General features: G+C 41.8%; 1 protein-coding gene across 2 annotated transcripts in view; it reads right to left on the reverse strand.

Moving 5' to 3' along the window:
• ANTXR1 (ANTXR cell adhesion molecule 1) overlaps positions 1–24,107 on the reverse strand; it is a 118,111-nt gene that overhangs the window by 22,086 nt on the left and 71,918 nt on the right. For both annotated transcript variants that reach the window (XM_066983299.1, XM_066983298.1), the window contains exons 14-17: positions 19,863–19,904; positions 11,714–11,809; positions 11,221–11,388; positions 4,191–4,271 (exon numbers count right to left, since the gene is read on the reverse strand). In XM_066983299.1, the coding sequence (XP_066839400.1) occupies positions 4,191–4,271; positions 11,221–11,388; positions 11,714–11,809; positions 19,863–19,904 (387 nt within the window). The remainder of the gene's footprint in view (positions 1–4,190; positions 4,272–11,220; positions 11,389–11,713; positions 11,810–19,862; positions 19,905–24,107) is intronic.

Raw genomic sequence — 24,107 nt, forward strand, 5'->3', positions numbered from 1 at the left:
TTATACAGTGAACGACTGAAACGCTGTTGCTGCAGTTGTTGCTAGGAGGCAAACAGATGCCAAGAACCATGTCACGGGCTCGATGAAGAAAATGACAAAGGGATTATTAAACATCCACTTCAGAGAAGGGGCTATGTTTGTAAGTGATACAGAGGCACTCTTAGTACTTGCATGGGTAGGAATTTCCCATCCTTACAAAGAAATGCAACAGTTCCTTTCCTTTTCTGATTGTCTGATAGACACTGGTTTGTAAAAAGATTTTCTGTGGGATTGCTCCTTTTCCTTGCATTTTTATTTTTATTTTTTTCAAGGAAAGCAAACCATTCACACAACTCCAAGCTATCTTCATTCAAGGCACTGACAGCTGTAGTTGACACTGGCAGATGATTCCATGCTGCTGTCTCCATCAGTTCAGTACTGACCTTCCCACTGCATTTCCAACCACACCAAAACAGTAATATGTTTTATGAGATAATATTTGATGTTTGCTGGCCAGGCAGTAGCCACTAGCCATAAGGTAGCCGGAATCATGCAGCCTTTGTATCATTGGGCTTGGACATGGACTTAAATTTATCTTAGAAAAACAGTGGTCCTGAGAAGAATAGAGTGAGATTGGTTAGGATTAAATAAGTGTTAGACTCTCCTCATTTTGTGTGGTGCAAATTTAACACCTATTTTTGCAACCTTTTGCTATTTTTGCAACCTTTTGTTTTTCTTTTTGACTAATTTTTCTTCCAAAGCACAGTCATAGTTTGAGGTTGTTCAGTTGAAAGAAATCACTTCCCAGTCTCTTGCACAGAAGCCTCTAGGTATCGTAAAGCTAAAATGACCTTCTATGTCTACAAAGCAAAAAGTTAGGTATGAGAGCCAAAACCAGCACCCAAATCACAGAGGATATCTACGGCAAGATGAGAGATGACTCAGAGATCTCAAAGCCAAACCCAGTGCTTGAAAGCTAGATTCTTCTCCCTGCTTTATATCCAAAGTAAGGAAACAAACAAACAAACAAATAAAAATAATAATTAAAAAAATAAAAGAAAAAAAAGCCCACATAATTGCTGATGCTACCTAATTCTGTCATTTCAGCTGTGTAAACTACTGAATGCCACTGCCATTTTGCCATTTTACTGTTTTCTAATGGGTTCTCAGATTGCTTTTGCCTGTTCCACTGATGGTGACATCACCTGGCTGTTACGTCACTACTACAAGGGAATAAACACTAACTGCTCACTGAAGTCTGAAACTGATTAAAACCATCAAGATGATCATGTATGTTTATTCAGAGAAGACCAACACTCAGGCGCATAGTTTTGTTTACATGAGAGAAAAGGGCTGTCTAACCTCACAGAAAGCCAGAGAAGCTCCTTATACCTACACATGGAAGTGCCCAAACATTTCCAAGTCTTCCAGGAGTCATTTGAGAGAAACAGATATTTTTGCAGCTAGAGGCCTGGGTGCATTTTCAGCCAGTTTCTTCTTCACACTAAATTACATTTGCACCCAAATCAGAGACCCTTTACAGCATAGCAGAATCGTAAAGAGCTTAATTTGCTTTGAGTCTGGATCATGTAACACATATACGAGCTAATTCTGCTGTTACTTATGCTGACAGGACACAGATCTGCATGTCTAAGAGCGACATCACCAAAAGAAAGGGTGCCTGCTGTCATATATTGCTGCTAACATTATCAGCTTCAGTTAAACTGCTCTGGATTTTCCCTAGTATAAATGGAAGTGGCATCTTTCACATAAGATAATTTTAACTCTTCAAGTAAAAGAAAAAATATTCATAGAAGTGGCATTCTTCAAACCCTGATTTCTGTGGGAAAATTGCACAAAAGTTGCCAGGCATTAGCAAAGTATATATTATGAACTTTTCTCTCAGAAATCAGTTTCACACTAAGTGAAGATACTTTAGCAAGTTTTCCCCTTGAAGGAAGAAAATATTACTTCAGCGACCTGGACGATGGAACGGAGTGCACCCTCAGCAAGTTTGCTGACGACACAAAGCTGGGAGGAGTGGCTGGTACCCCAGGGGGTTGTGCTGCCATTCAGAGGGACCTCGACAGGCTGGAGGGTTGGGCCGACAGGATCCCCGTGAAATTTGACAAGGGCAAATGCAGGGGCCTGCACCTGGGGAGGAATAACCCCAAGCACCAGCACAGGCTGGGGGCTGTCTTGCTGGAGAGCAGCTCTGCAGAGAGGGACCTGGCAGTCCTGGTGGACAGCAGGCTGACCAGGAGGGAGGCAGCAATGTGCCCTTGTGGCCAAGAAGGCCAATGGGATCCTGGGGTGCACTCGGAAGAGAGCTACCAGCAGGTCAAGGGAGGTGATCCTTCCCCTCTACTCAGCACTGGAGTATATCTACTCCACACCTGGAGTATTGTGTCCAGTTCTGGGCTCCCCAGTACAAGAGGGACATGGAGCTGCTGGAGTGAGTCCAGAGGAGAGCTATGAAGATGATGAGAGGACTGGAGCACCTGTCATACGAGGACAGGCTGAGAGAACTCGGCCTGTTCAGCCTGGAAAAGAGAAGGCTGAGGGAAGACCTCTTTAATGTATAAAAATATCTGAGGGGAGGGTGTCAAGAGGATAGAGCTGGTCTCTTTTCAGTTGTGCCCAGCGACAGGACAAGAGGCAACGGGCACAAACTGAAGCACAGGAGGTTCAGGCTGAGTATGAGGGGGCGCTTCTTTACTGGGAGGGTGACAGAGCTCTCGGACAGGCTGCCCAGAGAGGTTGTGGAGTCTCCTTCTCTGGAGACATTCAAAACCTGCCTGGATGCCATCCTGCGCAATGTGCTCTAGGTGATCCTGCAGGCAGGGGAGTCGGACTAGATGATCGTCAGAGGTCCCTTCCAACCTCAGCCATTCCGTGATTTCTGTGTGATTTCTTTGGTTACATTTTTTTATTCACAAAGGCTTATGGATCTTGCATTCAATGGAAAACCTTGCAGGGAGCCAAATGTTACAGGACTATGATTCTCCAACAAAAAATTATCTTGTCGTTTCATGTCCAGTTGGATTTCCTGAAACCTTCACAATGCTACCCAGTTACTCATGCTTTGGTCCAACTATATTCCTGAAGCAACTCCAACCTCCTTTGTCCATTTATGTCAGAGGTATGTAAAATGACCAGGTGTGACATTCATGTAGTAGGCATATTTCAGCATGAGGGTGATCAAATTTTGGGCTCAGGGAGATACTGAATCTCGAACCTTGGAAACAGTAAAAATTGCATTGGGCACAGCCCTGGGCAAGTGACAATCAAAACTGTGAGGAGTTGGGGGATGTCTTATGGTTACCACAGGGCTTTCCAGACCTGCTGCGCACCCTGAGCACATGTAGAGTTTGTGATGCTCAGGCTCTCCCTTCCCAGCCAAACATCCCTGCAAGTCTGCAGAGTGTTTGGAGCTGACCACAGCACTGAGTATGTGCTGCCTACGTTACTGCCCAGCCAGGTACCTCTAGAGATAGCTGGGGATATCTTCACACTAGAATGATTTTGGAAGCACACAGGCATTTAATTCCACTGTAAAGGAGGAGATTAATACTGTGGAGATGAGAGGTAGCTCTGTAGTACCTTGCTGTTGTAAAGAGTATCATCCCCATAAAGTGACATTAGTCCATTCTATTCAATGGCTTCTGTTTCCACCCAAAAGCATGTATTAATGTATAGAAATTTGCATGAGCCCGTTTTTTACTGGAAATATATGAGAACATTTCATTCTTCTCATGCAACAGTCCAATTCTCCTTCTGCAGACCTTGCTCTATAAAAGTGCCCATGAAGTTTAAATTTATGTAGAAATATATATAGATTTATGTCTTTTCAGAGTTTTACTCCAGAATTTAACATTTTAATGAATGAAAGTATGTAGAAATATCTCTTACTATTTATTAGAATTTATTACACATCTAAAAGTAAGTCTGTACTGGGCCCCTAGATGGGTATTTCTGTCATTGCACAAAGACAGTTTTTACGCTTGAAAATATATCGGCCTGAAACTGCATGAACTGCAAGTTACAAACAAAGCTGATAAAATGTGACTGAATGTTTGTTTCTGAGCTGTCATGAGCATGTCTGCCTCATCATGGAAAACTAATCACAACACTTAGGTAACACTTGTAAAGGCAGACAGAAGTTTTAGATGGATTTTATTTTTCCCAAGAAATGTCTTGAGGCACGGTACCTTGTCTCCTGGCTGTGGGCGCATCACAGATACACGGTCGTAACCTTTCCGCAGCAAGACCCAGAGAGCATCCAATTTTCCCTGCAATCAAACGACATGCAGTGTGTTATCTTAAATGTAAGAACAAGTGAGCTGTGCAAACTGCAGCTTAAACATGCACATTTTTTCCTTAACCATTTGCTGTGCCTGTACTAGGTATCTCCTCTGGCTGAGAGGCTGACCTCCAGTCCTAAGTGGCCACTGTGACATATTACAAATAATTTTATGTATCAAAACACAGAAGCTCACTTCCCTGAGAGCTTGGGTTTTTTGGCTGATATTGAACTTCAGTGTCTGTGAAGGTAAGACCCCCTGACAGTCAGGGTATTTATAAGGTCTCTCTGTGGCAGTGGTTCTCCAGTATCTAATTAAAGAATCTATACACTCAATGCACACTCTTCCTTTCATAGGGGTATATATGGCAACTTTCTCTTCTCTGTTCAAGAAAATGCTAGGGCTGTAATCCTCTCTGAGACCTATATTCCTCAACGACCGTGTTGAGCCAATGGTTCAAAGCTTTACTTGGGAATTGGAGGGATTCAGGGGTGGAGACAGACAGACAGAATGACTGCATAGATCTTGTTTCCATAGGACACTGGGAAAAAGACTTCCTAAGGTGAGAGCCAGGAAAGTCTAATTCTCAGAGGAAGAACCAAGAAAGTCCTCTGTCCGACTCCTGCATTTGGACAGCACAGCCTCTTCGACCTGAAGGAAGCCATCCTTGTCTCTGAATCCATCTGAATCCATCCCTCCAACTGAAAACAATCCCTCTGAATGCATCTTTCCTCCTACATCAGAGCTCATTGAAGCTTTTGGTCTCCTGCCCCCTCTGACAACTGAAGAAATAAATACCTTTTTTGGTCATTTTTCCTTTAAGAAACTAGAGGGAAAATTGCAACTTTCCATGGAATAAAAAAGTCCTTCTTACCCCACAGTCCTAATTTCCATCAGTCTACTGAGCTTTCTTGGGAAAAGACAAGAGCTTCATCTCGGGTCACTTTCTGTTTGGGAACTGCTTTGCAACTGAAGCACAAAGTAACTTGGAGACAAAAAAAAAGTTCTGGAGGCAAATAAAGCCTTGGGTCCTACTAGATATGAAGTCCAGAAAGTAGAAACAGTGACAGATGTAGATGAGAAATGAAAGAAGGCATAGTTCCAGCCACTGCCTGAAAAAAAATGCATTCTCTTCCTGAATTAATGGTTAGGTCAGCGCTGTATTGGCCCCAGTCTAGGGAATGACCTGATACCTACATTGCTCTTGAGACCTGGTACATTGTCAGTCAGAGGCAGTTTTGTAAGCTGCCTATAAATGCAAGCTGCCCTCAGGCCTCAAGACAAAGTCTAGAAAAATGTGCTGGGGAGACAATATTAAGTTGCCTCAATTTAGGAGGCACCTGTGGTTTCTTTTTGGCAGGACCAGTTGTTGCTTCAACCCCAGACTTGAGGTATGTCTTGCAGGTGAGTTTTCATGGATGAGCAGTGAATTGAGCCTTGTCTCATGGTCCTTTATGTATAGTTGTGTAGAGAGTGCTAGTGGTCTTTTTGAAGTCATCTGAGTACTATAAATGTTCTGAGGAGGAGAGAACAGGTAGACATAGACAGAACCTGAGGTAGAAATAGGGGTTGAATGAAAGCTAGTAACCAAACCAAAGCATAGACAGCTGTGTGGCTGGCTGTAGCAGGGAGCACATCCTGAACCAAATTAAGACAAATGGCACAGAACTTTATGATCCTTCACTTGCATCTATGTTTTGTGCTGTCCCTCCCTCTGTCAGATGAACTGAGGATTTGGCAAGGTTCATGAGAAATTTTTAGACTTGTCTTGCTCCTTGGTTTATTTGCACTGACCTTTCAAACTGGTGAAATGATATTTAAAAAAAATAAATGCAGTTGGCATCGTGATAAGAAGTAACTTCAGCAAATAAGAATAACATTAACAGTAACAATAATAATAACAATCTGTTAAGTGTCAGCAACTGTATTTGGCAGTAAACAAAGCCCTAGAGCATTTCAAGCGGCAATCTATCCACTCTGTTAACAGCTGTCTACGTACCATATGGATGCTACCCTGGAGATTGGATGTAAAGGGAAGAAAAACTCCATCAGACAAACGGGCAAAAGGCTGAACACTCCAAGTAAGGCTGGCACTTGTGCTGTGTGGAGAAAAGGAGGCCCGTGGGCCAGCAAGATGACTGGCCCTAAAATGTGAATTTCCTGGCTCTTTGTCAGAATCAAGCTACCTTGTTTCACTGCTCCTCAGATTTAATTCCTTGCACTCCTCTTTTACCAAGGATTTTTTTTCTTTCTCTTTTCTTTTCTTTTCTTTTCTTTTCTTTTCTTTTCTTTTCTTTTCTTTTCTTTTCTTTTCTTTTCTTTTCTTTTCTTTTCTTTTCTTTTCTTTTCTTTTCTTTTCTTTTCTTTTCTTTTCTTTTCTTTTCTTTTCTTTTCTTTTTTCTTTTCTTTTCTTTTCTTTTCTTTTCTTTTCTTTTCTCTTCTCTTCTCTTCTCTTCTCTTCTCTTCTCTTCTCTTCTCTTCTCTTCTCTTCTCTTCTCTTCTCTTCTCTTTTCTCTTCTTTTCTCTTCTTTTCTCTTCTTTTCTCTCCTTTTCTCTCCTTTTCTCTTCTCTTCTCTTCTCTTCTCTTCTCTTCTCTTCTCTTCTCTTCTCTTCTCTTCTCTTCTCTTCTCTTCTCTTCTCTTCTCTTCTCTTCTCTTCTCTTCTCTTCTCTCTTCTCTTCTCTTCTCTTCTCTTCTCTTCTCTTCTCTTCTCTTCTCTTCTCTTCTCTTCTCTTCTCTTCTCTTCTTTTTCTTTTTTCTTTTCTTTTCTTTTCTTTTCTTTTCTTTTCTTTTCTTTTCTTTTCTTTTCTTTTCTTTTCTTTTCTTTTCTTTTCTTTTCTTTTCTTTTCTTTTCTTTTCTTTTCTTTTCTTTTCTTTTCTTTTCTTTTCTTTTCTTTTCTTTTCTTTTCTTTTCTTTTCTTTTCTTTTCTTTTCTTTTCTTTTCTTTTCTTTTCTTTTCTTTTCTTTTCTTTTCTTTTCTTTTCTTTTCTTTTCTTTTCTTTTCTTTTCTTTTCTTTTCTTTTCTTCTTTTCTTTTCTTTTCTTTTCTTTTCTTTTCAATAGGTTGTTACATGCATATTTATCTACCTTCAAAAGAGATGTTTCAAACAGTTCAGTGGAATCGGTGGAAATTTAATGTCTGTTCTAACCAAAGAAGCTGAGAGCACGTGGAGCATGGGGATGAGGGAAAATTTAAGCTGAGTATCAGGAGACATTTCCTATGGGTGAGGTCTGGTAGTCTGGGAAACATTTCCCCCTGAGCAGCAGTGGAAGCCTCTGTTATTTTAAAAACCAGACTGGAAAAAGCAGTGAAGGACAGACCCAAGCTAGCAGTGCTGCTTTGGCTGAGAGTGCAGACCCAATGACCTAATAGGCTGTTCCTCCTCACCTCCCCCTGCTTCTTACAACTCCGCGATAGCTTCCCTGCATAAGACAATGCAAATTCATCTTCATATGCTCACATCTTCTAGACAGAAGCTTCTGCCAAGAGTACTGATGAGTTTATGCCAATTTTGCAAGTTCCTTACTGCACAGGGAGAGCAATTGCAGGATCTCTGCTTCAGAGAAATGATCCCCTCTGTTTTTGTTGAGTGCTCACAGTTGTACGTGGGGAAAGCATTGTATATAGTTATCCGGCATGCATACACAGCCTGTTTGGGTGCAGTTCAATAAGGGTGTGGTAGCAATTAATAATTAGGTAAAACCTCATCCACAGACAGATTCAGGCTGCTGAACACTATCCAGATGTGGAACATGCCAAAGTTAGGGAGTATTTGGATATGGGGTCTTGGATAGGACCTGTCCTTATACTATACAGTTTGAATGGTGTAAAGGAGAGATTTCTCTAAAGGAACTAAGAACATACATCACAAGCCAGCAGTGTGCCCTGGCAGCCAGGAGGGCCAACTGTATCCTGGGGTGCATCAAGCACGGCATCACTAGTTGGTCGAGGGAAGTGATTGTCCCGCTCTACTCTGCGTTGGTGCGGCCTCACCTCAAGTGCTGTGTGCAGTTCTGGGCAGCACAGTACAAAAAGGATGTGAAACTATTGGAGAGTGTCCAGAGGAGGGCTACTAAGATGGTGAAGGGCCTAGAGCAGAAGACATATGAGGAGCGGCTGAGGTCACTTGGCCTGTTCAGCCTGGAAAAGAGGAGGCTGAGGGGAGACCTCATCACAGCCTACAGCTTTCTCACGAGGGGGAGTGGAGGTGCAGGTGCCGACCTATTCTCTTTAGTCACCAGTGATAGGACCTAAGGGAATGTTGTCAGGCTGCGACAGGGGAGGTTCAGGCTGGATATCAGGAAGAGGTTCTTCTCCGAGAGGGTTGTTGCGCACTGGAACAGGCTCCCCAGGTACTTAGTCATGACACCAAGCCTGTTGGAGTTTAAGAAGTGTTTGGACTGTGCTCTTAGTCATATGGTCTGAATTTTTGGGTAGACCTGTGTGGAGCCAGGAGTTGGACTCAGTGATCCTTGTGGGTCCCTTCCAACTCGGGATATTCTATGCGTCTATGATTCTATCACCCATGAGATACTTCTAATACACTTAGGCCCCTAATAATCAAATGATTGCTGTTACGAAGCAAAAGCTGTTCCTAGTCAGAATTAGAACTGAACTCAAAACGAACGTACATTGAATCTTTTCTCCAAATCTCTTTTGAACTTTGGAGAAATTCCAGCTGGGACACAGATCTGCAATAAACTTGACTTCTCTGTTCAGAACTGACTTCCTACCATGCAGAATAAATTCTGAAAATAAACTGAAAATCTCCTGAGGCTGTAATCCAACAGCATGAACTGGTGAAGAAAGAAGGGAGAAACTCATCGGTATCTCCTGTGGGAAAGGACCCAGCTCTCAGCTAACAGTAGCTGTGCCCACATGGATTCCATCTGCAAGTGCACACGTATTCAACGTTCCTTGTGCTAAAACTGGTGCTTCTATTAACTCCTAAGTGGTTAGAGTACAGCTTTCTGTGCTGTGAAACCTTCTGACTGCAGCACACAAAAAGCAACTGAGCTGCATCTCTCAGCTGTATGAGGTCATTTCCATGAGCACATCGTACGAGTGAAAATCTCCCAGATGGGACTAGTGTGTTTTACGAACACGTTGCAGTAATGTAAATTACAACACGATACATTTTGAAACAAAGGAGCAGCTATGTGGGATGGTGCTTACTGCATTCCCAACTCTGAACTGAAAAAAGTTGACTGTAACCTGTCCCACTGTGGGAATGAATAACCTTCATGAACACATGTTGAAATCATTATAATACAATTGCAAATGACTTGTTGGTAGGCTATGTTTATTAGATGATAATCTTAAAGGGGGGGTGGTGGTGGAAGAGAGGGCATTGAACCAAATTTTCAAAGAGGCTCGCGTTTCTGTATCCTCCGGAAACCACTAGTACTCCCTTGTGCATCCTTGCCATTTCCATTGCTGGATTTGAACCAGCTGTAAGATCAATGTCTGAGGAAAGCCAAAACACGTGACTTGCCCAAATTCCTATGGGCACTGCTCAGAGCTGATCAGTAACAAGAAACAATGCAAGGAAACCTCGGTGTATTGCAGTGAAATATACCTGCATCTCAATAACGTAGCTGGTAGAATATGTTTGGCTAGGTTGGCTGCTTCTAGAGAGGAAGAAGACAGGAGAATAAAAACTCTGCTTTCCAGCAGTGAGGCACTTCCCCATTTAGCATAAAATTTAAGGTAAGTTAAACACTAGGCGGTCTAACAAATTGCCTGTAGAGGGTTTCTAACCCTAACCAGAATTTCCACTCTTCGCAATGGGATCCAGGCTCCAGTGGTGCCAGGCTTGCACTGGGGTATGAACTGTGCATTTTCAGTCTTTTCTGATATTACAGTGCTGCTGCAAATACCACAAACTGAGCATTAGCATTTCCCAAAAAGGATAACCCTGAAAAATGTGTGGGATTTTTTATTTTTTATTACACAGGTGCAACCTCTTGAAAATTGTTTGCTGAGGACAGCTTAACTTGTCTTGAATGTAAAAGTTTAACTTTCTCATGTTGGAGTGTCTTCATACCCCACTCTGGATGATGCCACCAATATCTGTTGCGTGTGGTTTGTTTCTCTTAATCCAGGAGGAGCACTCACATGTGTGACGAAGGGTTTTGCATCAGTGAATTATTCAGCTGCTTTCTTGTTTCAGTTTTGTACACTGACAACCATTCACATGAGGGAAGCCAAGCTGAAGAACAGCTGCCTGCCCTTGGGACAGATGGCAGAGAAGGAGATCCTTCTCTGTTCCTGGGGGTGACTGCTAGGCAGCTTTGCATTGTATGTGACCTGATAACAGCGTGAATTTGCACTTTCACTTCTGAGGCACTCTAATTCAGCCAAAACCTTCTTGTAGGGCATCCCCTCCATGTGAGGTGAGCATGCTGCCCTGCAGTAGGCCTGGCTCTGTGACCCATGCCAGCTGGCAGACATCCATGTGCTGCACTGCAGTCCTTGATCTGGTCAGAACATTTTTCCTTGGTGATATTTAAGAGCAATTTTCTTCTGATTTTTCCCCTCTTTGTAAGGAAAGAGGGTGCTATTTCCTCCCTACAACACAGAGAATATGCAATTTGGACTAAAGGGCCTGCCTCTGGAAGCACAGTGGAGTCTGTAAGCACTTTACAGCAGCTAGCTACACCACTAAAAGTGATCAGCTTTTTATTCTGGTCTCAGAAAGCAATGTCACCCTGCAACCTGATCCACCTGATGGGAAATACCCACTGCCCATGAGTCTCCTTTCTATAGCACAGAAAGGAGCTATCTTTCTATCTTTCTTATGCACAGCTTCTCCATCAGCACCTTGAGGTCACAGGTTTATGGACAGTTCTACATCTTAACCATGGATGTGAAAACGGACCACCTAACACAGATCTCCTGGAAACACTTTATGCAGTAAAACACTGGACTGGACTTACCTTGATTGGAGAGTACCACTTCCGAGGAGAAGAAGGTCTGCGCATATTGTTCACAAGGTTCCTGGGCTCGGGGAATTCATATTCCTGTTCTGGCATCTTGACTCTGGCATTCTTGGCTTTCTCTAACTTAGCGCCTTCTTCTGTGGAACCCTTTTCTCCCCAGCGCACCTGAAAAGACAGAATCCGAAATGCAAAGGTGGGGAAGGGCTTCAGAAAAACTATAAAAATATTACCTTGCAATTTGCATGGCAACACTGCCCATGTATCCCAGGCAAAGACCTGGATCCTACTGAAGCAGAAGAAAGAGATGGCCCCAATATTAATAGGTCTGTTTGTCTCAAATATTCCTATATAAAAAAGATTTTGGCTCAGATGTAGAAGAGAGCTTAAAGAGGTTTGTGCCTATACATTTCTTTCAGGGTAAATTGCATGAGGATATCACAGCTCAGTTCAAAACCGAGATTTTCTGACACATGGACTGGTGCCTATTTACCTCCATTCGTTTGATGCCTCCAACTCCTCGACCACCGTAATAAGAGGCATCTACTGTTGGCCATTTCTTCTTTGGAAGGCCATCATCATCTTCCTCCTACAAAACAGAAGGAAGGGGTTGTACTGTTAGGAAGCATGAACTGAGATGGTAAGGGATAAACGGTCACAGGTCACGTCGTTCTTTAAGCCAGCTAGAGCCAGTGCAATAAAGGTTCTGCTCTCTTGCTGCTTGTTTTCCTGAGGCTGTACACTCATGAAAAAAAAATATTTTGTTATATAAACACTACCACCACTTGAAAGGTACAATCCAGCTCCAGCAAGAATGTGTGTTTTTGCAATATTTTTATTTAAAGGGATTTTCATCATCTTTAAATTCAGGGAAGTAAATTATTTCCAAGTTGCAAAATCATTGAGGACGTTGCCAAAATAATATTCAGGATAGTCAAGAGCTGGGGGCTTTTGGCTGCAAGTCTGGTTGATATGCTAGCCATGAGTGATGGCAGCAGGGACTTACCCCTTTGCCATCCTCTTCCCTGTGCCTGTGGTTAGATAGGCCCAGCCGTTGCTGTGAGGAGTGTTCACTGACTCATGGCTCCCCTTGCTGACATAATCCTCTAGGACACAGATAAATCATTGTATTGTAGTTCAGATTTGACAGAAGGGGGAGTGAAGGAGGGCAAGAAAGCAAGCAAGTCAAATTTGATCCTGAGTGTAGGTGAATTAGGAGTACATTTGGGAACAACCCCAGTGTGACTGTCCAAAAGGGAGATGATTGTTTTTTTAAGACGAGCAGGCCAAGTGTAATAGGATGGAAAAGACTAATGGAAAAGTTACAAGAATGGAATTAGTTCTTGTAATGAACTTCTGCCTCTGCTGGCAAGGCTACCCATGGAAATCCATGTGGCTTCAGTGATTTCATGGCCTTATGCCAGCAGAAAGTCAGACCTTGTGTGAAAAATGAGACTTAAATTCTGTACAAAATGGAATGTGTTCTACCCCTGCTGTAGCAGGCAGAAACCCAGGGACATCACCAAACACAAACTTAGACGTGTTTAGGACTCTGGCCTTCATGATGGCATTCAGATATGGCCCAATTAACAAACCAAGAAAATCTTCCTATGTGTTTTTAAAATCAATCTAGCTAAAGTTCTAGTGAGTATATTCTATGTAAAAAATGGTGCACTATAACAACTGTGCATATGCTGTGACCTACATAGTGCCTTTCGCTTTAATTTCTGCAATTCAGGCTGTGAATTGGCAAAGCAGAAAAGCAGAGTTCATCAAAAACGTGAAGTATTTCCTGTGAAAAATGTGGAGAGAGATGAAAAATGGTCCCTCTTTTTAAATTTTTTTTTCTTTCTTTAATTCTTCACAGGGATTTGGCGAAACTCCAGAGCTTAGGAGCTTTCCAAAACTGAAAAAGCCAAAAATACTTTGAAATTGAACTCCCCAGTAGGAAAATTAAAAAACTGGGAGAAAAAAATCCAAGACAAACTATGCTTTTCATGTCAAACAAAAGAATTTTTATTTAAAAACAAAACAAAACATAAATTCAGCTGCAAAAATTGTCCTGATCTAAAGGAAGAGTGAACAATTGAGTCATAAATATAAGGTCCCTCTCCTTTGTAGCTAACCTCTCTTTCTCTCTCTGGTTAGAGCTGCTGAGGCTCTTTGCTGCAACCTAAGAACTTAATATCTCTGCATGAAGTTTTCCATGAGGACTTTTTTTCAAAAAATGGAATCAAAGCCATCTAAATATTTTCCTTCAGCAATTCTCTCTTTCTCTGTCTTCAGCTTAGCACAGACTGGACTTCTCACAACAGGAAATACCAAGGTTTAGGAAATCTTCCCCACAAGCCCTTGAAAGCCCTGCAAGTCACTTCAATCTAAGATAGGAGTGTTTCTGCCAGAACAACAACAGAAGCACCACACGCACAAAAAGACAAGAGCGAACACTTGAAAAACAAAGGAGTCACAAGCTTTCTTCCGGATGAGTCTGTTTACATGTTTTGAAGGGCATAGGAGGTTTTGCAATACAAGCAGAAAAATAAAAACAAAAAACACCAGTGATGTCCTGCTCATCTGACAAATGTGTTCACAGTGTATATGAGTAGCTCAACTAAAGCAACTGGAAACTTGGGCGTCAGGGTGGCAGAAAAGCAGGAAAATGAGAAGGAAGAGGCATACCATCCCCATCCCCAGCATCCTAGCTGCCCCATTCAGAAGAACTGAGCCAATAAAATGGGGCAGAATTCTCACATCCTGACTCAGTTTTGCCCATAGTTTTCTACACTTAGCTACAATAGGGTTTTTGCCTGAGGAAGAACTGCATAAGGAACTTCAGCTCTGATCCAGCAGCAGCACAAAAAACAGCCCCGGAAAATCTAAGTGCATTTAAGGATGCTGGAAATTGACTGTACAGAACTTGGCATCTTTCCATCCCCAAAATCTGCTTTAGATGGAGCTAGAGTTTCTTTTTTTTTTAAAAAAAAAAAAAAAGAAGAAGAAGAAGAAGCAGGACAGAGCTACATTTCACAGTCAAAGATCCAGATTCATAACTGCTGGATTTCAGAAAACAAAGATGTGTTTATCTCAGAGTCCATGCTGGGCTCTGTATACTTTGACCCTGACCTGAGGCAACCTCATCTGTGGGTAACACAAGGATAATTCAGGCTCCACTAGGGACGTCTGAACCACTAAGGGTAAGAATTCAAACTAAATTTGGCCAGATTTTAAAAAGTTTGGACAATTCACCGTTCTCCCCACCCTTATAATTATTTTCACAGTTGTCTCTGCAATGCCTGAATCTTGTCAGAATTTAGCATTTATAGAGTGCTTTGCCTGCAAAAAAAGCACTGTAAGACATGGGATAATAATTCCTCTAAGAGATTTTATCACCTAACTTTACAGCTGAGGAAACCTGGAGGTGAAATACATTGTCCTCCAGCCTCACAGATCCTTACTGCAACCCATTCCCTTAACACCAGACTCATTTCCAAATCGCATGGCCACCTCTCAAATGCAAAGGCATTGTTACACTTTGAGGATAATTTACTTGGTTCTCAAGAAACATTTCCTCCCTACTTTGGCAGGTTTTGCTTGTCACGTTATACTCGGCCAGGCATCTAAATCACAACTATATAAACCCTGCCTTATCTTAATAATCTTTGATGTGTTTTGCAAGAACGTGGCATTGGTGTTTCTCATATTTGCACCTCTCACCAGCCCAAGCCTGCAAACTGTTGTCAGAAAGCACTCATAGGTCACAAGAATATCTAAGAGAAGATGTTCCACTGGTGTTCTGCTAAGGAGCAGGCTGAAGAAAGAGCTCAACTGTCATTAGGCATCAGCAAAAAACACATATAAATTTATCCTTGAGACAAAAATGCTTAGAAAACCAGGCCTTGTCAGGCTTAGTGACAATGGAATTCTTAGTTTATCTATGGTACAGATTCTTAAAGATCCTGCCTAAGATATATCTCTGTGTGCAGAGTGCTGCATGTGCACAGTTAAGACAGAATGCCTGTTTTGATGAAGATAAAGGAGAAGGAATGTTGAGGTATTCCCACTACATGGCTCAGACAATGAGCTACACAAAAAAATAACGTGCACAGGGTCACACAGGAAATCCTTCTACAGAACAGAACACCTCATGTACCCAGACTTGTAACTCCAATTCCCAGGTTGCATTTTGTAAGGACTGTAGTGCTAGAGATGCTCATGTCTGAACTATGATTTTACAATAGAGATTGCTGCTCCACAGAGTCTTTTGCATGTAGTGCTGGCAATAGGGGACTATTGCCAGTGATGGGGGAATAAACCCAACTGTTCACCACCTCCACACTAATTGAGTGTGCTGTGCTGGATCTGCCTAGATATTTTGCATTAAATTTGGTTATAGAAGTCCACACCTTCATGGAGTAATACCTACATCTCATTTGCTCCCAATAACATTCCAAATCTTTTTCTTTTAAATGATTGTATCTTGAAAGATTCCTTTTCTCCTCCTCCCAGATTTCCAAAACACATTGTAAAAAGAGAGTAAAGGGGAAGGAAAAGAGCTGGCATACCACTGTGACCTGGCTTTATTTCAGGAATAACAGAATACATTTCCTGCCTTGGTGTCTACAAAAAAAATTGCATCAGAGCTTTTCTCTGAAGCTTATTTTGCTATATTCCCAGCAAGGTTTTTCAGGAAGAGAGAGCAAAATAATTTGGAAGAATTTAATATACAATAATAAGTGAGGGTGCAAGTAGCTCCCCAAGAAGATGAATTCCTCTTAGACATTCTTTGGCTTCATGAATGTTTAGAAGTTGGAGAAGAGATCAAACTAGTTCAAGGTGAACAGAAGTTTTCATCTGCTAGCTTAACAATAGATGCCATGCAGTGAGTTAAATTTCTCCTTTTCATGCAGGCCTCCCATGACAGCAATAATTACTGTCAATGTCTCATGACTGTGCTGGTGAATGGTGCTTTTCTCTTCAGGACTTTCTTGTGCGTGTTAACGTTAGTGTATGTGGGTAAGATGACAACAGACATAAAGATTATCCAATTACAGGCTGGTTGGTGGCTTGGCCCTGGTGCCACGTTAGGAGTGACTGTGAAGCTTGGGTAACAGAGCAACATGGAAAAAATGGGTCTGAGTGACGAGGAAAGGGCATGCTTGGGTCATCTGGTATGTCTCCTGCCTGGTTTTGCCAGGTTTTAGGACACTTTGTGTCACTGAATCCATTTTGTAGGAGAAAGCACTGCCATGACAGAAAATGAATATACAGCAGTGTATGTTAACATTGCCTGGTCTCAGTTTACAGCGCAGGGAAGCAATGAGAAGAGCATGTGCCTCCTGGAGTGCTCCTGTTTATCTTTCTGTGGGACAGACTAGCAGCAGACCCCTGGCATGGGTCAGGTAATGAACAGGAAATTGTTGGAAGCTGCAGATCCCTGCAGGTGTTTTTTTTTTTTTTTTTTGGTGTAGAAAATGGGTTGCTATACTGAGAACCAGCTTCAGCCTCTTGATAGGCTTAGGGTGTGAGTTGAATAAGAGTTGTTCCAACAAGCGCAGCCTGAAGGTGATGGGCACCTGAACAAAAGCAGACATGTCTTCCTCCAGCAGGGCTAGAAAGAGTCTTCCTATCTACTGGAAGTAGAAGAACGTGGTTTTGATCCGCTAGCAATGAGTCAATCACAGGTCAGAAAGGTGCTCATTGACTCCTTGAGACTTTCACTTCTTCCGATTACCATTAACTCAATCTTTCCTGGCTGTAAGTAAAACCATCTGTCCTTCATCTGGGTTAAACCTTCTCCAGTATCCTCTGTTGTCTGAGGAGCACAGTGGTAAGTTGACAACATTTGCAATTTCTGAATGAATTAATTGGAAGTTTTTAGCCAATAATGATTTCCTTCACCAACAGTGAGCAAGTCTCCAATTTTTCTCAAAAGGCCTTTAAAGTAGAGTTCATTAAAACCTTTGGCGGGTTTCTGACAGTAATGCTAGTTTCCCTGTATTGTTAAAGTATAATGCATTATCCTTGCAGTGCAAAGACATATGGGCCTCGGCTCCCAAAGCTGCTGATGCAAGAATTCCTCATCTTATTTTTGCTAAGATTTTTAGGAGAAGAAAATAATTTTACTGTAATTGTAATGCTGCTGCTTAAGGGATTAGCACTCTTTCATGCTGGAGATGAGCAGTTACTAGGTTTTCTGCAAGGGAGGCGACCTACAACATGTAAGAAAAACATGAATGCAGAAAATCAACACCATCTTCCATTTGTTTTTAGCAGAGTAGGAAATCTGGAGTATCCAGTCTTCTCTGAAAGCATCACATCACTGCCATTCTTGTTCCATGGACCAGACTCTATAATAGTAAATGGGACCAATGAAATAGTTTTTCCACCAGCAAGAGACTCTTGTGTCAGGGAAAAAAATGCGAAGTACAGGTCACAGATTCAAAAATTAGCTTTACCAATTTTTGAGCACTGCACTGGTGCTTTACAGTTTCTAAAATAGTAAAAGTGTATTTTACTTTGTCTGCTAATTGTACAAGGTGACTTTAGGATAACTGAGCATTGAGCTTTGGGGAAAGTGCGTGTGAAATTATACGTCTGCAATCAGGCTAGTCCCTGTAATTCTAGCAGGTTGTTGTAGCCAAATCTCCGTATCCCAGGGTCCCAAAACAATAAGAATAATAGCTAGAATATTGTATAGACCTTCTCTTGTATTAATGGGGAAGCAGGTAACCTACAGGTATAAGATTAATGTAGTTTTTCTGCTTCTATGCAAAAAGAATTTGCCCACATTCTCCTCAGTATGAGATCAGGTTACTTTAAAATAAAAAGCCATTGGCAAACACATTGCTAGAGGAAAGCTATCAAGCGGACTGATGAACTGAAGATTGTTCTATCCAAAAAGCTGTGTGGACTCTTCCTCTCTGTCAGAATCAGGGATGAGAGAAAATATAACACTTCCAGAGATATCTTTACACTGGTTTAACCAAAACTAACCTGAAGCAAATACAACTTGCGTGCCACAGCTGGTTTATTGTGTAGCAACTGGTCTGCTTTTGCAGCACTTAATGATTTGAGAAAAGGCTTCCTTGTAAGTGAAGCACGCCTTTCCCCTTAGCACAGAGATTTAATTTCCCCTTCCAGTCCTTGGCCAGTGAACCAGCATTCCAGAATGATGCATTTTAATTAACTTCAGCAATAGAATCCCTTGGCTTGGAGGCATGTGTGATGCCGAACAGAACATGTTCAATTTTAGGCTAATATTTTCCTTTTCATTCAGAGGATGAAAGCTAACAAAGCTGGTGAATATATGTAGAGCCCAAACAGAAATGGCTACTTTTGAAAGTAGGCCAGATGCTTGCATATAAACATATGGGTTGATGCTGTTCTGAGAGATGGGTGCCTTCAGCAGCAAATGCCTTCAGTACTGAACCCAAATGCAAATCTCCATTGGGTCCAGGAATGCTCAGATGTGCATTTTTACTTGAGGCCTGTTTTGAAGGGGACAAGTGCCATCAAGATGCAGGTTCCAGTATCGGCCTTGGCTCCATCTGCCCTCAACTTCTTTGCTGTGCTCAATACAGACAGAAGCTAGGTTGAACTCCACCTTGGTAGTGCTGCAGAGGACTGAGCTTTAAGGGTTTCTGCCTTGGCACAGAGCACACTCACTGGGCCTGACTTCACAGGGAGCAGAGATCATTTCAGCAAGCTTTCTCACTTGCAAGCTGAAGCAGGCAATGACTTTGTCTCCAGAGGCAAAAAGCAAAAGGAAATAGCCAACAAAATCACTCTGAGCATGGATCTAAGTCTTCTTTTACTTGCATAGTTAAGAGGAACAGATTCAAACCCTAGGGAAGTCAATGGAAAAACTTCCATTGACATCAATAAGCCCTGGACACAGCTGACTGACTCTTCAATGAAATCCCATGTGCAAAAGAATGGAAGTAAGAAAAGAGATCGAGTGAGTACTGAAAACAGGAGGATACAGAAAGGGGCGGATGAAAAACTGGGCAGATTTCTGGGGAGTCTACTGATTAAGTAATGGTGACATAACTTGAAACCATTTGTTGCTGGATTCGTCTAGAAAAAAATAAACAGAATTAACATGAAAGTTTTAATGTTACTTTACTGTTTCCCTCCATTAAAACTTCCCCTGTTGGCGCCACTCTTCTGGTGTCAGGATGGTTATACTGTGTTTTACATCTGTTCAGAACCTGGTCCATTCTCTTCAGACACAATTGCAAAGTTTATGGGCTGCTTTTGCTCACAGCAGTTGAAGTGTAAGGGATAAGCATTGTGAGTTAGTGCTCAGCTGCCAAGACTGGTTATATATGCTGAAACACCAAAATCATTATTGTGCTATTCCAAGGAGGTAGTTAAGCACACGTTTAGGTTCCATTAACTTCAAAGCTAAACATATGCTTAAGAGTTGTCCTTTTTGTGAATCAGAGCCTAACTCTGCAGTGCTGTTCTGACCAAGTGAAAGAACCATCTGCCTCTGTTCTCCTTCCCTACCTGTTCCCAAAGGTTTAACTTCCTGCCAAGGTCCATACTCTGCCATGCAGCAGAATCATGACCTCTTGTGAGGAAGCTGAACAAAATCTTGTCCTAAACATTGATGAAACCAGGTTGTTGGTGTTACTTACCTCGCTGTCTTCTGCAGGTGGGGGGGGGGGCTCTTTGATGATCTAGAAGGATGGAAGAGAAACAGAATGGTAAATCCGTACTTTGTTGTTCAGCACGATACAGAAGTCACAAACACAAACAAAGAAAAAAAACAATAAACAAACAAACAAACAAGATGTTGTTGTGAACATTTCTAAACTTAGTTCCAATGTTGCATTACTACAGGGTGGCTTGTGTGTGCTACCAGTGTCATAGTCACTGCAAGTGAGAGGGGAAGCAGGAGGCATCCCAAAGCCCTCCCATACAGGCAGTTCCCAATTACATCTTCAGACTCATGTTGCTCATTATGTGATCCCTGCTCCACATGAGGTGACAGAAAATTCAAAGTAACATATCCTTGATATTCCAGCTTCATAATCCCAGTAGGGGTCACAGTGCTGGCTCTAGGCAACACTGGTAACGATCACAGTTTTACCTGAACAACTGTGGATGCAGAATCAGCATCTTTCACTGGCCACTGCACACACACACAGGTCCTGCCTCAAATAATTTACCTTCTGAACAGACAAAGACTGGAATGAGAAACCATGGTGAAGTGAAACACCCTGGAGACATTGCAGAAGAGTAATAAACCTCCAGCTTCTGTCTCCCAGACCAATACTTCATTCCAGAATTCTGTGCCACCCCAAGCTCTCACAGAAAATGCTTTTCACATTGTTAGTGTTATATTTTCCACTCTCATATGCTTTTCTTTAAAATATGCATATATATATATATATTTATACACAGACACAGACACACACACACACACTTCAGGCTCTCCCAGGATTTCTAACTAATAAAGCAATAAGGGTGAGGTTTTAGACTGGTCCAGGATATTCTCCATAGAAACAGATGAAGTTTATGTGGGCGTGAGGTTATTATTTCATGCAAAAAGTTTGCATCTAGGGCTCAGCAGGCAGTTGGCTATTATCACAACCCTCCACTCCAAGGGCAACAGAGAGCCTTCCAAAGGGAAAGCAGTTGCATACAGGCATGTCAAATATCTCTCCCTTAAACGAGACGCACCCCAATGCACTGCCATTGCAATCAACAGATTGAATCCAGCCGATCTTGTCGATTCAGCTGCCCCAGGGATGAAATTTTCTCCAATAGTTTTAAATCTATTTGGATGAAACAGCTTTCTTCACACACCAGACAATGAATCAAATTCTGGGGTGCTGAGCACCTGTGGAGATTGAGCTGAGTGTCCTGAGCTCCTCTCAGGACTGGATAGTAGGTGTAGGTGCTGCCTAGGAATGGGGTGCAGATGTACAGACTCAAAAATTACCCTTTGAAAATAAATTACAGTCCCAAACAATAACAGCTTGGCTGTTTAAACACAGAAAGGGAAAATGACAATTACATTAAAGGCCCTGAAGATATAAACATTTACAAAAATTCTTCTCACTCATGTTTTTCCTTTTCTGATGAGCTCACTGTTTTTATTTTCTTCTGCAAATCCCAAGTCATGCAATATGTCCATTAATGAAGAGCATGTGCCTTTGGCTAGGGAGGAGATTGGGGCTGGATCAGTCCTTTTTACATATCTCAGTCCACATATCCCATTCCCGGGCAGCCAGGCATTTTTGGTGGCCTACAGTGCTCTCAGGGAACCTCTGCTGAAGACACTGTGTGCTTGAGTATCAACACTGAATCTTTGTTTATGTACACAGAAGCACAAAGCACATGTAGAAGCATAGAATGACATTTGAGGAGTGGGTTAGGTACACCCACTGTCCTGCTCATAATGATAGCTCGCTCTGGTGCAGCAGAACCATGGGTCAGGCTGTGACTGTAAAGCCACTGAGCACATTAGGGAGAAAGATGATGTCCCAGAGGAGCTCGGGCTGACTGGCAGAGCTCTTGAGTGTCTGATAGAGCACCCTTCTCTCTGCCTACCTTGAAATTCTTAGCTTGTGCTTTCAGCTCTGAGGGATTCCAGCTATTTCCCTGATGGAAAGCAAATGAGGAAAAGTAAATGAAAAATGATCTGCATCAAACAGTACTGCTCTGTGGAAAAGAAATCATGGGTACCAGCATGGTTTATTCAAAGTATTCCTTGTTTTAAGAAGATGGATACAACATAGTTTCTTGTACATCTCACAACACAATTACTGACACAGCACATACAAAGCACCAAAATACACAGAAGGCTTTTCTAGACACATTTTCAGATACATTTGGGTTACTGCTTGCTGTGAAGAATGACACTCTTTAGCAGACCTCCCTTTGAACCAAAACCCTTAATCCAAATGCATTGGATGCTGAGAAATTTCAGATATCTGATCCAAAATAATAGCTACTACAACTTGCTTTATTACCTTCTCTAATGTTATTCTGGTGGAACATCATGGGTTTCAATGGAGTTTCTCTGATTTGCATTAGCATGAAACATCAGTATAATCCATCCAACATATTTGGTCCAGCTAAGCATTCAAACACAACTTCTCAGGCAATATCACTGGAAAATCTGAAGATTGCAGACTTGGAAATGAAGAGATAGCTGTGTTTTTCATATATTTGCATTCTTTCTCAAAACATCCACACTCAAACAAATTAACTCTGATTTCTATAAACACATCATTTTTTTTTCTACTACTGACCGAGAGAAAAAAAAAGAGTGATTCTTTGCATTACTAAGTGCTGCGCACTTTTAAGAGCAACTGAACACCCCGTAAATTGGTCACATAGATTGGTTAGTTTGGACAAATCCAGAGATGGGGAGAATTTAGTCTCTGCCTTTAGCCAGAGCTTGTATGAACTTTACAAGCCTTTGAGCTTGTATGAACTTTAGAATTTTGCCTTATATAAAATATATTTTCTGTCTTACTACCCAGATCTGGAAAGGCTTTTGGTGTATAAACAGCACAAATCTTTTCTTTCTCCCTTTTGGATTTTTACTGTTACAGCTGTATGTGCACAAGCCCCTCATTCTGGGGTAACAGAGGCAGTGAAGCAAATGGGAGCTTTGTACCACCTCACACACATCAGCAAATCAAATGTCAAATGGGAATAACAAGATCCCAGAGCCAAAAGGCAGTGCCTTACACCTGCTCATTTTGTACAATAGAACTGATTACTCAAGTACAAGGAAGAAAATGCTGTTACAGGGAACCCAAAGCGGGTACAGCCCATACTGGCTTACAAGCCTTGAGTCTGCCACGTTTTGTTCCGGGCTGCACCTCTTGCCTTCTCTCTGCCGCACCAGATGACACACATGGACCTGCTGAATGCAATCAGCTGGGAGCATGCCTGGCCAAGCAAAATGCTTAGGCTAGTTTAGCTTGGCAAAGCTGAAGTATTTGTTCATGTGTGCTGCAATTGTTTTGATAACCCCAAGCCATTTCTGAGATTGCTGCTGTGACTGTATCTCCTGTCCCTGCGTTTGAAAGAAGGAAAATATGGTTCAGCAACCATATTTGCTTGCTAGGTGAGGAATACCTAAGGGTTTCTACATCATTGCCATGTTATAAGAACCTTACAATATGGTCTTACGTTTGTAAGTAGTCAAGGTCTGTGGGACAGACAGGTGGCCATTAATTTTTCTTAGCAGAGGAAGGAACTTCAAGAGTAGTTGTCAGCACTTCTACATACTTAACTGTGAAAATTCAGGACATCAGAGTGATTCTTTGCCTTTCTATCACAGATCTCAACCTGCATGTGACTGACACGGGTCTCTATTAGCTGACACACCACACACACCTCGACATCACAAATGCATAGAGAAGCAGCTGCTCCCAATGAATAACCCAGTGTAAAAGCAGAAAAATCCTATTAGCCACCCTCCTGGAAGTTTAAAGCATTAGAGAGGATGGGTTTGCTGCTGCCCTGAAATTTCTGTAGCCATTCAGGCATTAGCAAAGACCCACATGTTGAATCCAAATTTTGCATATTCCAGGAATGTGTGCAGGATGTTTTCCATCTTTGGAGAGTAGAACACTCCACCAGTTTGCAGTGTCCAGCAAACACAAACTCGGTAACTCTCCCTCGAGTATTATCTGATAAATAGGGGCAATGTGTTCCTTTTCAGTGAAGTGTATCTGCATTAAGATGAAACAGAACATCATTTAAAATGAGAGCTACATGAGAAAATAATGCAAAATAAGAAATAAAGGGTTTTGCCTTTAATTAGAACTAAAACTTGAAAGGGAGAATGCAGTTAACTGAGCAGATTTTGTTCTTATTTGCATTCATTCTTCTTGAAAATAGGTATTCGTTCTTCT

This window comes from Anser cygnoides, chromosome 26 (genome assembly GCF_040182565.1).
Source record: "Anser cygnoides isolate HZ-2024a breed goose chromosome 26, Taihu_goose_T2T_genome, whole genome shotgun sequence".
Taxonomy (NCBI): domain Eukaryota; kingdom Metazoa; phylum Chordata; class Aves; order Anseriformes; family Anatidae; genus Anser; species Anser cygnoides.